This window comes from Corythoichthys intestinalis, chromosome 4 (genome assembly GCF_030265065.1).
Source record: "Corythoichthys intestinalis isolate RoL2023-P3 chromosome 4, ASM3026506v1, whole genome shotgun sequence".
Taxonomy (NCBI): domain Eukaryota; kingdom Metazoa; phylum Chordata; class Actinopteri; order Syngnathiformes; family Syngnathidae; genus Corythoichthys; species Corythoichthys intestinalis.
The window spans coordinates 1,156,664-1,170,766 of NC_080398.1; the positions used below are offsets into that span (position 1 = coordinate 1,156,664).

At 42.8% G+C, this 14,103-nt stretch overlaps 1 protein-coding gene across 1 annotated transcript in view; it reads right to left on the reverse strand.

The window, feature by feature from the left end:
- Positions 1 to 14,103, reverse strand: part of LOC130915452 (myomesin-3-like) — a 182,519-nt gene that overhangs the window by 166,918 nt on the left and 1,498 nt on the right. Inside the window, exon 2 of the mRNA XM_057835475.1 lies at positions 3,811 to 3,936. Within this exon, the coding sequence (XP_057691458.1) occupies positions 3,811 to 3,917 (107 nt within the window). The 5' untranslated portion in view covers positions 3,918 to 3,936. The remainder of the gene's footprint in view (positions 1 to 3,810; positions 3,937 to 14,103) is intronic.

The following is a 14,103-nucleotide window of genomic DNA, read 5'->3' on the forward strand; positions in this document are numbered from 1 at the left end:
CATCACATGTCAGTGTGTCTGCCACTGAACGGACAACTGAGTCCACACTGTAAATACAAGTAGTACCCGGGTTACGAACGAGTTCCGTTACTACTGTCAGGTTTTGCAGGTGTGGACCCAAACACAGGGAAAAACAAAGACAAGGCAAGACAGGGTGGTGAAAAACTAAAAAACGTTTAATGATCTTAACAAAAACACAAAATTCAAACCAAAACTGTGGGGATCCAAAAACTGTGACAAACAAACTCAGAGCAATAACAAAAGGCTGGGTGTCCAAAACTTACTAGGCGGAAGATAGCTTTGACGCAGAAATGGACAAGACGCTCATATAGACAATGACCCAATAAGGACAGCACAAGGTGAACTTAAATACAGACACGGGGTAACAAGACAATGAGGCACAGGTCGGTGACACAAGAGGCCACAGATTTGTCAACACACAAGGAGCAGGCCACAACAGGTCGAATCAATGGGTAATTACAATGACCAGACGCACTAGGGCAAAATCTTAACAGAACTCAACTCAAGGCATTGCACCTATGCTGATGACGAACCCCAATTTCCGCGTAAGTCGGAAATAACCCTTTAAAATTTCAAAATAACTGTCCAAAAAGTCCAAACGTATTGCGTTTTGTTTAATGGTGGAGGATGCACTGCCCTCTGGTGAGTCTGGCTGGACTGTCGTTCAATAATACTTCCATATAGGAGCACTCAGACGTCTCACATGGAAAAAGGATAGCTGTGCTATCACGGCGCAGCTATGGTTTGGCCCGCATAAGTATTGTAAGTTGCTTCAGCTAATATATGTTTGCATGCATTCGTGATTAGGTTTAGAGCAACAGTTTGTGGAGTTAAGTGTGAGCGATTTGCTGTGAGAATTTTAAATACGTTAGCATTTGTACCATTTAAGCTAGCCGACTTTTGTGAAGCAAATCAGGCTAATTTAATCTACACAATTTACATACTGATAAGACTAGATGGACGTTTGAACACCAGTTGTCTTGTGTCGAGTGTTTTATTGTTAAAATGCGTGTCATTTTGAACAGAGCTGTATATATGTTTCAGCTTTACAAATTGTCAAAAGTGAAGGAAGTAAAAAGCTTCAAAAAGCACAATTACCTTGTCTGTAAAGCTGAACAACTTCCCATTTAGTGAGGACAGAACAATTCATGTTAATAAGTTATAGTATAAAAATAAGATACGGTACAATAAGGCACTGTTTATGCAGTCTAAATCATGTATAAGTAGTAATTTGTGGCTGGAAAACATGCCAAACATGATGTATCTCAGTCAAGTCGAATTAGAAAAAAAAAAATATATATTTTTTTTGTACCCAGTGTTCTTTGGGCGTTCTTTCAGGCTTGTGCAGATCTGCCTCTACATCCTAACGTTAGTAGATTGTTTTCTTCTTGGAGATTCGTGTGTGGCTGCCTATCTGTTTTTTATTTTTATTTTTTAAAACATTGGGTTTTGATGGTTGCAGTCATATTTCGGGAACAAAGCACCGTTCCGGCCCAGAATCTTTTACTGGAATAACGTTCCGGACCACTTTCACCCCTGATCTTAACTATATTGTAGACTATATTGTAATGTTTTTCGTAAAGATGCACCGATACAAGTATCGATAGAGGGGTCCGATCCGGCCCGAAATGGTGGTATTGGTATCTGCGCGTACCAACAAAGAGAGGGCGCCGCAAAGGGGTCAATTTCCTTCAATACAATAAAATCAGGGCAGCCATCAGATGCTAATTCCCATCACTAACGGGTACGTTAGACCCACCACCTTTCGTAAATAAAAAAATAAACGTCCATTCTCAACAACAACAAAAAATACTTTCAAAAGTATATAAAGCTTTCTCATTTAGCAACTCTACTTGTCTACCAATGGAATAACAAACTTTCGGTAACATTGGATAATAACTATTGGTCCAACATCTGTCAAAATACATTTACAATGACAAAGAATAAGAACCTTCTACGTATACAGTTCAAAATACTGCACAGATGGCATATTACTCAATCTAAAATGTACAAAATGGCGTGCTCCCAAGATAAATGTACAAGCTGCAAAGAAGATACTTCAGACACATACACACACATCTTTCCTATTAAACTGCAGGATTCCATTGTCTCCAATTCTTTGTCTGCTTGGCAATCTGAATACAGTGAATATCTCAAACCATCAAGCCCGTCCACAACTAGCAAGTTTAAAGACAGCCAAAAAAAAAAAACAATATTGTTGAAATGGAATAACAAACAAAACATTAGCATGAACCAATGGCTAAATCTAATCATTGAATAAACGTTTGGAATGGAATTTTATTGGCATCATCATCGGTATCATTGACAATCATTGACAATTACAAAATGTGATATGATTTGCCCGAAGGAACCGAAGAAGAAGACAAAGGCGGACGGGATGAAGCATATGCTTATCAGTTTCCCGTCCCCCATACAACCAAAGACGCACATTCAGGCATGGAACATACATCAAAACTGTACAATAACGCAATCAACAATCTGGGTTTAGTAACTTGGCGTCCAGTCAAGCAGCTCAATTTCAGGGCGTACACGTGTCGGCACTGGTCGAGATCGTCAGCCAAAATTTCCAGCCTCTTGATGCGAACATCTCTCTCCTCGACCGCCTGGTTGAGTTTCTCGTTTCCAGCGCGAATTGACTGGAGCTCTCTGACGATTTCTTGATTCTGGTTTTGAATCAAGCCAGTCAAGGAGACCTCCAACTTCTGTATGGAGGATTTTATTTCTTCCAAGTCTCCAGGTTTCAAATTCTTTGGAGCCATACTGGGAGTCGAGCTTGCTGGCCCTGAGCGCTTGCCGGTTAAGAGAAGAGAGTGCTTCAGGAACTCAGAGTGCGACTGTACACGGTGAAGTCTGTACACGGTTTTACGGTTTTACACGTATAACATTAGAGAAAATATCTGCCAAACAGACAAATAAAACTGACAAATATGAACAACGGTAGGAAATAGTCGCAAGAATGGAGGAGGGGGTTAGTGGTCCGTCCCCTCTTGCCATCCCTGAAGGCCGGTTGATGGATGCGCGGGTGGCCCGGGGGACCACCCTTGATCCTGGGTGGGGGCCGTGGCCCAGGGTTGGCGCCTGTGTGGCGTCTCCACTCGTCTGCGTGGCTGTCGCGCGCTTGGTGGGTCTCGCGTGTGGACGGATGTGACAGGGCGCGCTCGGGTGGGGGGTCCCGGTGCTGGGAGTGGCGATAGGGCGGCGTAGGGTCTGTCGCCAATGAGCTTACACTCACAAGGGATTCACACGATTACTGGGTTCCAGATCACAGAGCTGATTTGTGTACACTCTACCCCTTTCAACCACTTAGCTTATAGACTCCCCCCCCCCCCTTCCCTGGTCAATAGGCCCCCCACATGGAAATACATCTAGCTGACGATAGCACCAACATATTAGTAGTTAGTGTAGACGTTCAATGTATTTCTTGTTGTTTGTTTGTGTTTCTTTTCTTTCTTCTCTTGTGTTTATTTTATTCTGTTCCCCTATAACCCCCTCCTCTTCGCTGCTTTGTCATAATTAACGAGGTATATTGAATGATCACAATGGGAGTATGCCATACTCTCAATGTGAAAGATTAAAACTGTTCAGACCCACCGGGCACTTAAACTTCCATTCTCCGTGTCAAACAGCTGAACAGGACAGGTTTAAAAAAATATATACCATTACCGATACCATTTACCGGTCCAGTATTATAAGTTAGTATGTATTCAGTGGCAAATGCTTGTACATTCTTGTAAACACAAATATCTGACTTCACACTTTCTTTCCCACCTGGAGGTGAAGGTCTTCTTGTTTCTTTGCGAGGACACCTTTATGCCTTGAGACATGTGGGACGACTCGTCCTCCTGCTCTCGATGCATTACTGTCCTGGTTTCCATGGTAACCCCCAACTGCCACCTGTGGAGTTGCGGGGGAGGAATGCGTTCAGTGTATTTCTTTGTTCTGATGATACCCAAAGGGTACATATAAGACTGTATATGGGTTGGTCACAAAGTAAATGTAAATCGTATTCTCTGCAGGAATTGGAAGCGTTGTGTGGATTTGAAAGATGCCAAATGAAATTATTTATAAAGGTGGGCTTCAAAGGGTGGAAGATTTTGTCACAGTTCTTCAAATGGGTCATTAAAATTATCTGAATTTGGCCATTAAAATTCTGAAAAATGCAGATTAAATTTCCCTTTCCATCAAATTTAATTGAATAAATACATGCAGTTCTCTCCAATTTAAAAAAATGTCTCATGTTAAATCGAGGTCATCCATTTCTTTTAAATGATCCCAAATAATCTGTTAAAATACACATTTCTAGTCAAAATATAAAATGTTTAGTGTCTCAAAAGTGTTTCAAATGGATGGACGTTTGAACACCAGTTGTATTGTGTCAAGTGTTTTGTGGTTAAAATGTGTCTCGTTTTGAACATAAGTGTACATGAGTCACAGCTTTACAAATTGTCAAAAGTGAAGGAAGTAAAAAGCTTCAAAAAGCACAATTGCCTAATTTGATGTATTTAAAGCTGAACAACTTCACCTTTAATGAGGACAGAACACGTCATATTAATAAAGTAAAAAAAAAAAAAAAAAAAAAACAACAACTGGAGAAAAAACGACTCCGGCGTCGTAAAGTCGAAATCGTACGTCGTTACCCAGGGACTACCTGTACAGTGGGGTAAATAAGTATTTAGTCAACCACTAATTGTGCAAGTTCTCCCACTTGAAAATATTAGAGAGGGCTGTAATTGACAACATTGGTAAACCTCAACCATGAGAGACAGAATGTGGGGAAAAAAACAGAACAGCACATTGTTTGATTTTTAAAGAATTTATTTGCAAATCGTGGTGGAAAATAAGTATTTGGTCAATACCAAAAGTTCATCTCAATACTTTATGTACCCTTTGTTGGCAATAATGGAGCCCAAACTTTTTCTGTAACTCTTCACAAGCTTTTCATACACTGTTGCTGGTATTTTGGCCCATTCCTCCATGCAGATCTCCACTAGAGCAGTGATGTTTTGGGGCTGTCGCTGGGCAACACAGACTTTCAACTCCCTTCTCACCCCGCGGCGTCAAAATGATAACAAGAACGGTGAGCAAAACCACCCTGGGTCCCGGGGGGGGGGACGGTGGCTCCTTTGCTGGGCGGCGGGAGGAGGGATGGGCTGCGCATGGCCCCCCCACCCCTCCGCCCGCCCTCCCTCCCCGGGCTGGCTGGGTGGGGGCCGTGGCCCTGGGTTGGCGCCCGCGCGGTTTCTCCGCCCGTCTGCGTGGCTGTCGCGCGCCCGGTGGGGCTTGCGTGCTGCTGGATGTGGTAGGGCATGCTCGGGTTGGGGGTTCCGGTGCCGGGATTGGCGATGCGGCGGCGTAGGGTTGGTCGCCAACGGGCTTACACTCATAAGAGATTCACACGATTACTGGGTTCTAGATCACAGAACTGATTTGTGTACACTCTACCCCTTTCAATCACTTAGCTTATAGTCTTATAGACACCCCCACCCCCTTTCTCCTCTTTCACTGGCCAATTGGCCCCCACATGGTGTAAACCGGAAATACATCTCGCTGACGATAGCACCAGCATATTAGTAACTAGTTTAGATGTTCAATGTATTTCTTGTTGTTGTTTATGTGTTTTTCTTTCTTCTCTTGTATTTCTTTTCTTCTGTCCCCCCATAATCCCTTCCTGTTCGCTGCTTTGTCATAATAAAAAGGTATTTTGAAGGATCACAATGGGAGTATGTCAGACTCTCCATGTGAAACATTAAAACTGTTCAGAATCCGGGCACTTAGACTTCCATTCTCTGTGTCAAACAGCTGAACAGGACAGGTTTAAAAAAAAAAAAAAAAAAAAAAAAAAAAAAAAGAACAGTGAGCAAAAATCCCAGAACCACACTGGGGGACTTAGTGAATGACCTACAAAGAGCTGGGACCACAGTAGCAAAGGCTACAATTAGTAACACAATGCGCCGCCAGGGACTCAAATCCTGCATTGCCAGACGTGTCCCCCTGCTGAAGAAAGTACACGTCCAAGCCTGTCTGCGGTTCGCTAGAGAGCATTTGGTTGATCCAGAAGAGGACTGGGAGAATGTGTTATGGTCAGATGAAACCAAAAAAAAACTTTTTGGAAGAAACACAGGTTCTCGTGTTTGGAGGAGAAAGAATACTGAATTGCATCCAAAGAACACCATACCCACAGTGAAGCATGGGGGTGGAAACATCATGCTTTGGGGCTGTTTTTCTGCATAGGGACCAGGACGACTGATCAGTGTAAAGGAAAGAATGAACGGGGCCATGTATCGAGAGATTTTGAGTGAAAGGGCATTGAAGATGAGACGTGGCTGGGTCTTTCAGCATGACAATGATCCCAAACACACAGCCAGGGCAACAAAGGAGTGGCTTCGTAAGAAGCATTTCAAGGTCCTGGAGTGGCCTAGCCAGTCTCCAGATCTCAACCCCATAGAAAATCTGTGGAGGGAATTGAAAGTCTGTGTTGCCCAACGACAGCCCCAAAACATCACAGCTGTAGAGGAGATCTGCATGGAGGAATGGGCCAAAATACCAGCAACAGTGTGTGAAAAGCTTGTGAAGAGTTAAAGAAAACGTTTGGCCTCCGGTATTGCCAACAAAGGGTACATAACAAAGTATTGAGATGAACTTTTGGTATTGACCAAATACTATTTTCCACCATGATTTGCAAATGAATTCTTTAAAAATCAAACAATGTGATTTTTCTGTTTTTTCCCCCACAATCTCTCTCATGGTTGAGTTTTACCCATGTTGACAATTACAGGCCTCTCTAATATTTTCCAAGTGGGAGAACTTGCACAATTAGTGGTTGACTAAATATTTATTTTCCCCACTGTACAGTATTTTTCCATTCATTTCTAACGCTGCACTTCTTAGAACTTCTGCTGCTCAAGAGACAAGTGTTCCGATTTTAGTTTAGCTGTTGTGATCAATGTCAGTTGGCTGAGGTGTTTTAAGCCCCGTGAACATGTTATTTCCGACCCTTATTAAATGAATCACCCCTTCTTTTTTACCCTTAATGACTCTCCCGTTGAGATCCGCTACGCTCCTCACCGCCATTAATCATACGGTACAGCTGCTCCCAGTAAGCTAATGATCTTATGCAGCCAAATAAACAAAATCAGGCCGTTGTTGAATTATGGCTTCATTCACCCGCTTCTCCAAACGGCGGCCATTTACACAAATGTTATGCGTCTTGTTCAATTAAGTCGGGAGCATGTAGGCTAACGGGCTAATAGGCTAATGTGCTACCCTTGTTGGCTCCTTTGTTGTGTTTTGATATTGTTTGTGTTAATTGGCAGCTTATTCCTGACTAATTACAATGAATTGACAGTCTACAAAAGCAACAATTTTTCTCTTTAATGTTTGTTTAAAAGTAAACGTGATATGACACAAAAAGCTAGCGTGTGTTTGAGGGAAGGCCTCTTCTTGGGAACTTGCAAATAAAAAAAGGCTATCAACAGAGGAGCAAAAAAAGACAAACTATTTCCTGGTCTTATTGTTAAGGGGAATCACTTCAGCTCAACAGCAAACAAACTCATTTCCCAGTCTTCTCCCCAGTGCGTCATTAAATACAGGCTCCATTGCGGCCATCAAAATAAAAGACCAATAAAAAAGTCAAACTGACTGTAGAAACAAGTTAGGACTCAGGAGAAGCAAAAGAAAGGAAAAACATAGCCGACAACACGGGCGGCCTAATCAGTGTTGTGCAGGTGCAGTTGCCGTGGCTCGGTTAGTTTTATATGTCAACGAGGCTAACTGTCTGCTCTAAATTATAAGTAACCTTTACAATGCAAGACAGGCGGAAAATTTGCATGCCAACTGAGCTAAATCACAACCGTGGATATTTTTAACCAACTCTACCATCAAAAAGATGCAGCATTTATTAAATTATTCGTCCGTTTAGGTTTAACGCATGCCTGGACCGACCAACGGCCACTCACAGTGCACAAATAAACCAACAAGCAATATACCGTGTTTTTCGGACAAAAGTCGCAGTTTTTTTTCTAGTTTGGCTAGGGGTGAGACTTACAGTGGGGCAAATAAATATTTAGTCAACCACTAATTGTGCAAGTTCTCCCACTTGAAAATATTAGAGAGGCCTGTAATTGTTAACATGGGTAAACCTCAACCATGAGAGACAGAATGTGGGGAAAACCCCCCAGAAAATCACATTGTTTGATTTTTAAAGAATTTATTTGCAAATCATGGTGGAAAGTAAGTATTTGGTCAATACCAAAAGTTCATCTCAATACTTTGTTATGTACCCTTTGTTGGCAATAACGGAGGCCAAAGGTTTTCTGTAACTCTTCACAAGCTTTTCACACACTGTTGCTGGTATTTTGGCCCATTCTTCCATGCAGATCTCCTCTAGAGCAGTGATGTTTTGGGGCTGTCGTTGGGCAACATGGACTTTCAACTCCCTCCACAGATTTTCTATGGGGTTGAGACCTGGAGTCTGGCTAGGCCACTGCAGGACCTTCAAATGCTTCTTACGAAGCCACTCCTTTGTAGCCCTGGCTGTGTGTTTGGGATCATTGTCATGCTGAAAGACCCAGCCACATCTCATCTTCAATGCCCTTGCTGATGGAAGGAGATTTTCACTCAAAATCTCTCGATACATGGCCCCATTCATTCTTTCCTTTACACAGGTCAGTCGACCTGGTCCCTTTGCAGGAAAACAGCCCCAAAGCATGATGTTTCCACCCCCATGCTTCACAGTGGGTATGGTGTTCTTCGGATGCAATTCAGTTTTTTTACTCCTCCAAACACGAGAACCTGTGTTTCTACCAAAAAGTTCTATTTTGGTTTCATCTGACCATAACACATTCTCCCAGTCCTCTTCTGGACCATCCAAATGCTTTCTAGCGAACTGCAGACGGGCCTGGACGTGTACTATCTTCAGCAGGGGGACACGTCTGGCAGTGCAGGATTTGAGTCCCTGGAGGCACATTGTGTTACTGATAGTAGCCTTTGTTACTGTGGTTCCAGCTCTCTGTAGGTCATTCACTAGGTCCCCCCGTGTGGTTTTGGGATTCTTGCTCACCGTTCTTGTTATCATTTTGACGCCACTGGGTGAGATCTTGCATGGAGCCCCAGATCGAGGGAGATTATCAGTGGTCTTGTATGGCTTCCATTTTTAAATATTTGCTCCCACAGTTGATTTCTTTACACCAAGCGTTTTACCGATTGCAGATTGTCTTCCCAGCCTGGTGCAGGTCTACAATTTTGTCTCTGGTGTCCTTCAACAGGTCTTTGGTCTTGGCCATAGTGGAGTTTGGAGTGTGACTAAGGCTACGTTCATACTACAGGTCTTAATGCACGAATCCGATTTTTTGTCATATCCGTTTTTTTGGCGTGCCCGTTCAGACTGACTTTGTCTATTGAGACCGTTCAAGTATTATGCATGCGCACTAATTCGCAGTCCGACACGCGCTGAGCAAGACGACCCGCATGCGCAGAAGCATCAAAACAAATGACACACGTCTTCCGTCATCCAGGGATATCATATTTTGCTTTTCAAAAGGAGGACACGAATAACAGACATAAATAATCCCCGTTTAGGCTTATATTCAAAGTTTATATGGATCGATAGCATGCACGCGCGGTCCGTGCACGTCACACACACATACGGGCAGTTTGCCCTGACTCTCGGCCGTGTAGGCAATGTTGAAATATTGCTCACTTGGAGCAGAGAGAAAACTGAGCATTCTCAGGCTTATCCTCGACCCATTTAAATTTTTTATTACTGTTGTCAAGCGCAGCCCTTCCCCAAAAGCCGTGTTCACTGCAAGCTAGGCGCTAATAACGCACAGCGGCACCGCTACGGTAAGCGTCTCTCTTGCTATTTGATGACGTAATTGCTGCATGAAATCCGATTTGGGAGAGTGGACAGTACAGACCGCCGCGACAGTCTGGAAAAATGTGGCCCAGATCGGATTTGAACCACATACGAAAGTGACCCAGATCGGATTTGAAATGGTCCAGTTCTATGTGACTTGTCACGTTCAGACCGTCAAGTTAATGCCTCACTCGAGTCGGAAAAAGACGAAAAAATCGGATTCGTGCATTAAGACCTGTAGTATGAACGTAGCCTAACTGAGATTGTGGACAGGTGTCTTTTATACCGATAATGAGTTAAAACAGGTGCCATTAATACAGGTAACGAGTGGAGCCTCGTTAAACCTCATTAGAAGAAGTTAGACCTCTTTGACAGCCAGAAATCTTGCTTGTTTGTAGGTGACTAAATACTTATTTTCCACTCTAATTTGGAAATAAATTCTTTAAAAATCAAACAATGTGATTTTCTGTTTTTTTTTTTTTTCCACATTCTGTCTCTCATGGTTGAGGTTTACCCATTTTGACAATTACAGGCCTCTCTAATATTTTCAAGTGGGAGAACTTGCACAATTAGTGGTGGACTAAATACTTATTTGCCCCACTGTATACTCTGGAGCGACTTATGTGTGAAATTATTAACACATTATTAAATCATTTCACATGTTATTTTGGTGTTTTGGAGCGACACTGATGGTTTGGTAAACTCGTTAGTATGTTCTTTATGCTATAGTCATCTGAATAACTGAATAGCTATGTTACGTTAACATACCAGCCACGTTCGCATTTTGTTGTTCATGCATTATGTAACATTATCAAACTATGCACTCATTCAGCATGTTGTTCTCTACTGTATTTTTATCTTAAATTTTCTTTCAAGATGGCATATCTGTTCTATGTGTTGGATTTTACCAGGTAAATTTCCCCCAAAATTTGACTTATACTCCAGTGCGACTTATGTTTTTTTTCCTCTTCGTTGGGGCAGGCCCGGATCTAGGTTTACCCACCAGAGTGGGCACTAAGAAATCTTGAGGGGGCACACCCAATGCAGGCTTTTTTTTACCCTCTGCATTTCTCCAGGCTTGGGAACCGCGCAAGGACACTGGCTTGTGTCCCGTTGAGACTGCATTAATTTTTGGGGGGTTTATTTTTTTCATTCATTTACTTCGATTTACTTCGTCACGATGACATTATCTCGTATAGCAACGTGTCGCCATTTTGAGATGGGGGCACGCAGAGCTAAACATCTGTAGACAAACGTCTGAAATTCATATATTTCAGCTGTGTTTTGCGTCTTTTTTTCATGAAAACGTCTTAAACATGATTTATTATTATCACAAGCCACTGCCGACAGACCCGAGGAGGCGATACAACTTAAAGTTAGCGTGTATTGGCCTACAAATCTGCCCATACAAAGTCGCAGCTGATAGCTGGATAAACAATCCAAAGGAATTGCCTGCAGTGGAGTTCGGAAACATCTACAACTACCTCATGAAGTCACCCAGTAAGTTGACCTTTATCAATTACGTGGAATATGTAATGTGTGGAACTAAGAAAAGTGGTCGTATATGCGGAGTGATTATTTCTGCCGTAACCGGTAATTCGCCTCCAAGCGTTATTTAGCCGTGAACACGTCACGGCAAAATAACCAATTCCCACCAGGCCACAGGTGTCGAACCGATTCCAGAAAGGGCCAAGTGGGTGCAGGTTTGCTTGAACCAACTAATGAATAGGACACCTTTTCACCAATTAGATCTTTTACATGTGTAATTAGTTAAACTTTGTCAGATGCTGCTTGTTTCAGCAGGAAGTTCATTGGTTAAACTCTCGGTTGGAACAAAATCCAGCACCCACTTGGCCCTTTTGGGAATCGGTTTGACACCTGTGCACCAGGCCAATAATATACCGATTGACCGATCAGAGCAGTTCACGGCAAAAGAAAAATAACACTTTGTGAGTTGTTGGTTATGGTATTAATAACAGTAACCGTTAATCCTGAAATAAAAAAGTAGGTGAGACCAACTCTCCGTGTGTTCTCTATATCCAGTGCGACGCTACAATAGATATTCCCGACATTTTGATTGGGTGGGCACGACTCACGTCTGGGTGGGCCGTGCCCACCCCGGTCCCCCCATACATCTGGCCCCGCGTTGGGCATTTTATGGCTGGTGCGACTTGTAGTCTGAAAAATACGGTACGTACATTCACGCTGAAAAAAAATTTACAGTAAAATAATGGCAGCTGTGATGACCAGATGTTTATTGTTAAACTAGACAATGCAAATGGAGAAATTTGGAGTCACTTCCTGTTGATTTGGGGATATTTTATGGTCACTCCCTTTTGGTTTACTGAGGTTTGAAATCAATAGGAGTGAATGGAAGTCAGACCCGGCTGCAGAAAGAAATTACAGGGGGGGGCATTACATTTTGGGGGGGGGGCATACTTCTTCAATGTAAATTTAGCCGTAACAGTGGCGTTTTTACCCGTTATATTTTCTGATGATAGTGTCAGTCAGTGAAACTGCAGGAGGTGGCAGCGGTATCCCTTCATGTTGACTTTCGGCCGCGTCTTTGTCATGGCTTGAGTTCGTCTTTAGTTTTTTGAAAAAAAAAAACACGGATGTCCATTCCAATTTGAATTAGCAACGGAGGAGCCGCTCAATCGCCATTTCTGTAACTGGAGCAATCCCTATCCAATCGCAGTACACAATGGCCGGCTACTCAGCCCGCCCCCCTTATCTGTGATTGGCTAGAAATTGCCTACATTCGCTGCTCTGATTGTGACGACAGATCAAGATAGGATGACTAGAGCAGTGTTTTTCAACCTTTTCTGAGTCACGGGACATTTTTGCGTTGGAAAAAATCTTGCGGCACACCACACCAAAATGTTCCAAAATTACTTTCTGTATAGTATATTTAATTATAAAATAATTTCTCAGTATTTATACTTAGTGTGAAACGTTTAGCAATTAGGCTTGAAAAACTATCAGACAGGGGACTTGAGCAATGCATTTAAGCACATCAGGGCTGGTCGTCTCGCTGACAATGGCTGTGCAGACAGGTAGTATTAACGTCTCTGCCACAGTTTGGGACTTTTGGGATTTAGCAACAAAGTAACTGGCTTTCAGGGCGATCTTATTTACCTTTGTAGTTTTCCTCAAAAAAGTTGCCCATTTCTCTGTGTTTTCACGAAGGCGTACAAAATAATCCATCGACTTGTTCTGAAGCGACGGGGGTTCATTTGGAGATGAGTTTAAGCTTGTATGGCGCCATGGCGCTAGATAGCCGCTTGTGTCGCATTCAAGAACTGCTCGGATTTCGAGGTATCTCCCACCTAGCTGTCCTCGGTAATGTGTTGGAATAAAACAAAGAGGGAGGATTAACGGTCGTCACATATGGATAAAATGGAAAGGACACTTTTGTATATATCGACACTTGACGAGTCAAATAATGAACAGTAGAAGTGCTGGGGTCCACATTGTTACGGAGAGCAAGGTGGCTGACGGCTAGAAATCCGAGTAGTCCTTGAACGTAACACGACTCATCTGCACACAACCGAGAACTTTTTCCACATTCCTTCCTTCCTACTGCAACTTTGCCCGACGATGTTAAAAAAAAAAAGCGACATTGGATAATTTCTCGCTGCGGCGGCACAATCGGTTGAAAAACACTGGAATATAGGGTTCATTCTCCCCGTGTGTGTGTGTTTTTGTGGAAGATTAAAAAAAAAAAAAAAAATTACACAGTACAGTTTAATCGAGCTAGGGCGGGCACAGCCGTCCCTCAGGGCGGGCACGGCCCCCTAATGCCCGCCCATGCCTATTGTAATGAATGGCGGATTGGGCCATTGGAAATGAATGGAAAATTTTTGGACACTAGAAATAAATTGGTAAGTTTTTGGCAAATTTTGGCCAAACCCTACGTGTTTAGCAAAAACTGAATAGAATTTTTGTGCCCCTTACCCTTACCCCTTCCTGTTGATTTTGAGGCATCTCGGACTTGCTGTAAATATCGGGTCAGAATGAACGTCCATTCGCTGCCACACTCATGTCTGAAATGGATTGGAGTTCAAGCGCCGTCATTGTCAGCCAATCAGTTAAGCAGTGCGTGTGCGTCCATGATTGCAATTACGTTACATTCAAATGAGTATGCAGAAATTTAGTATTCAGAAAAAAAAAAAACGTTCATCAATTCAGTATCAGCCAATTTCACA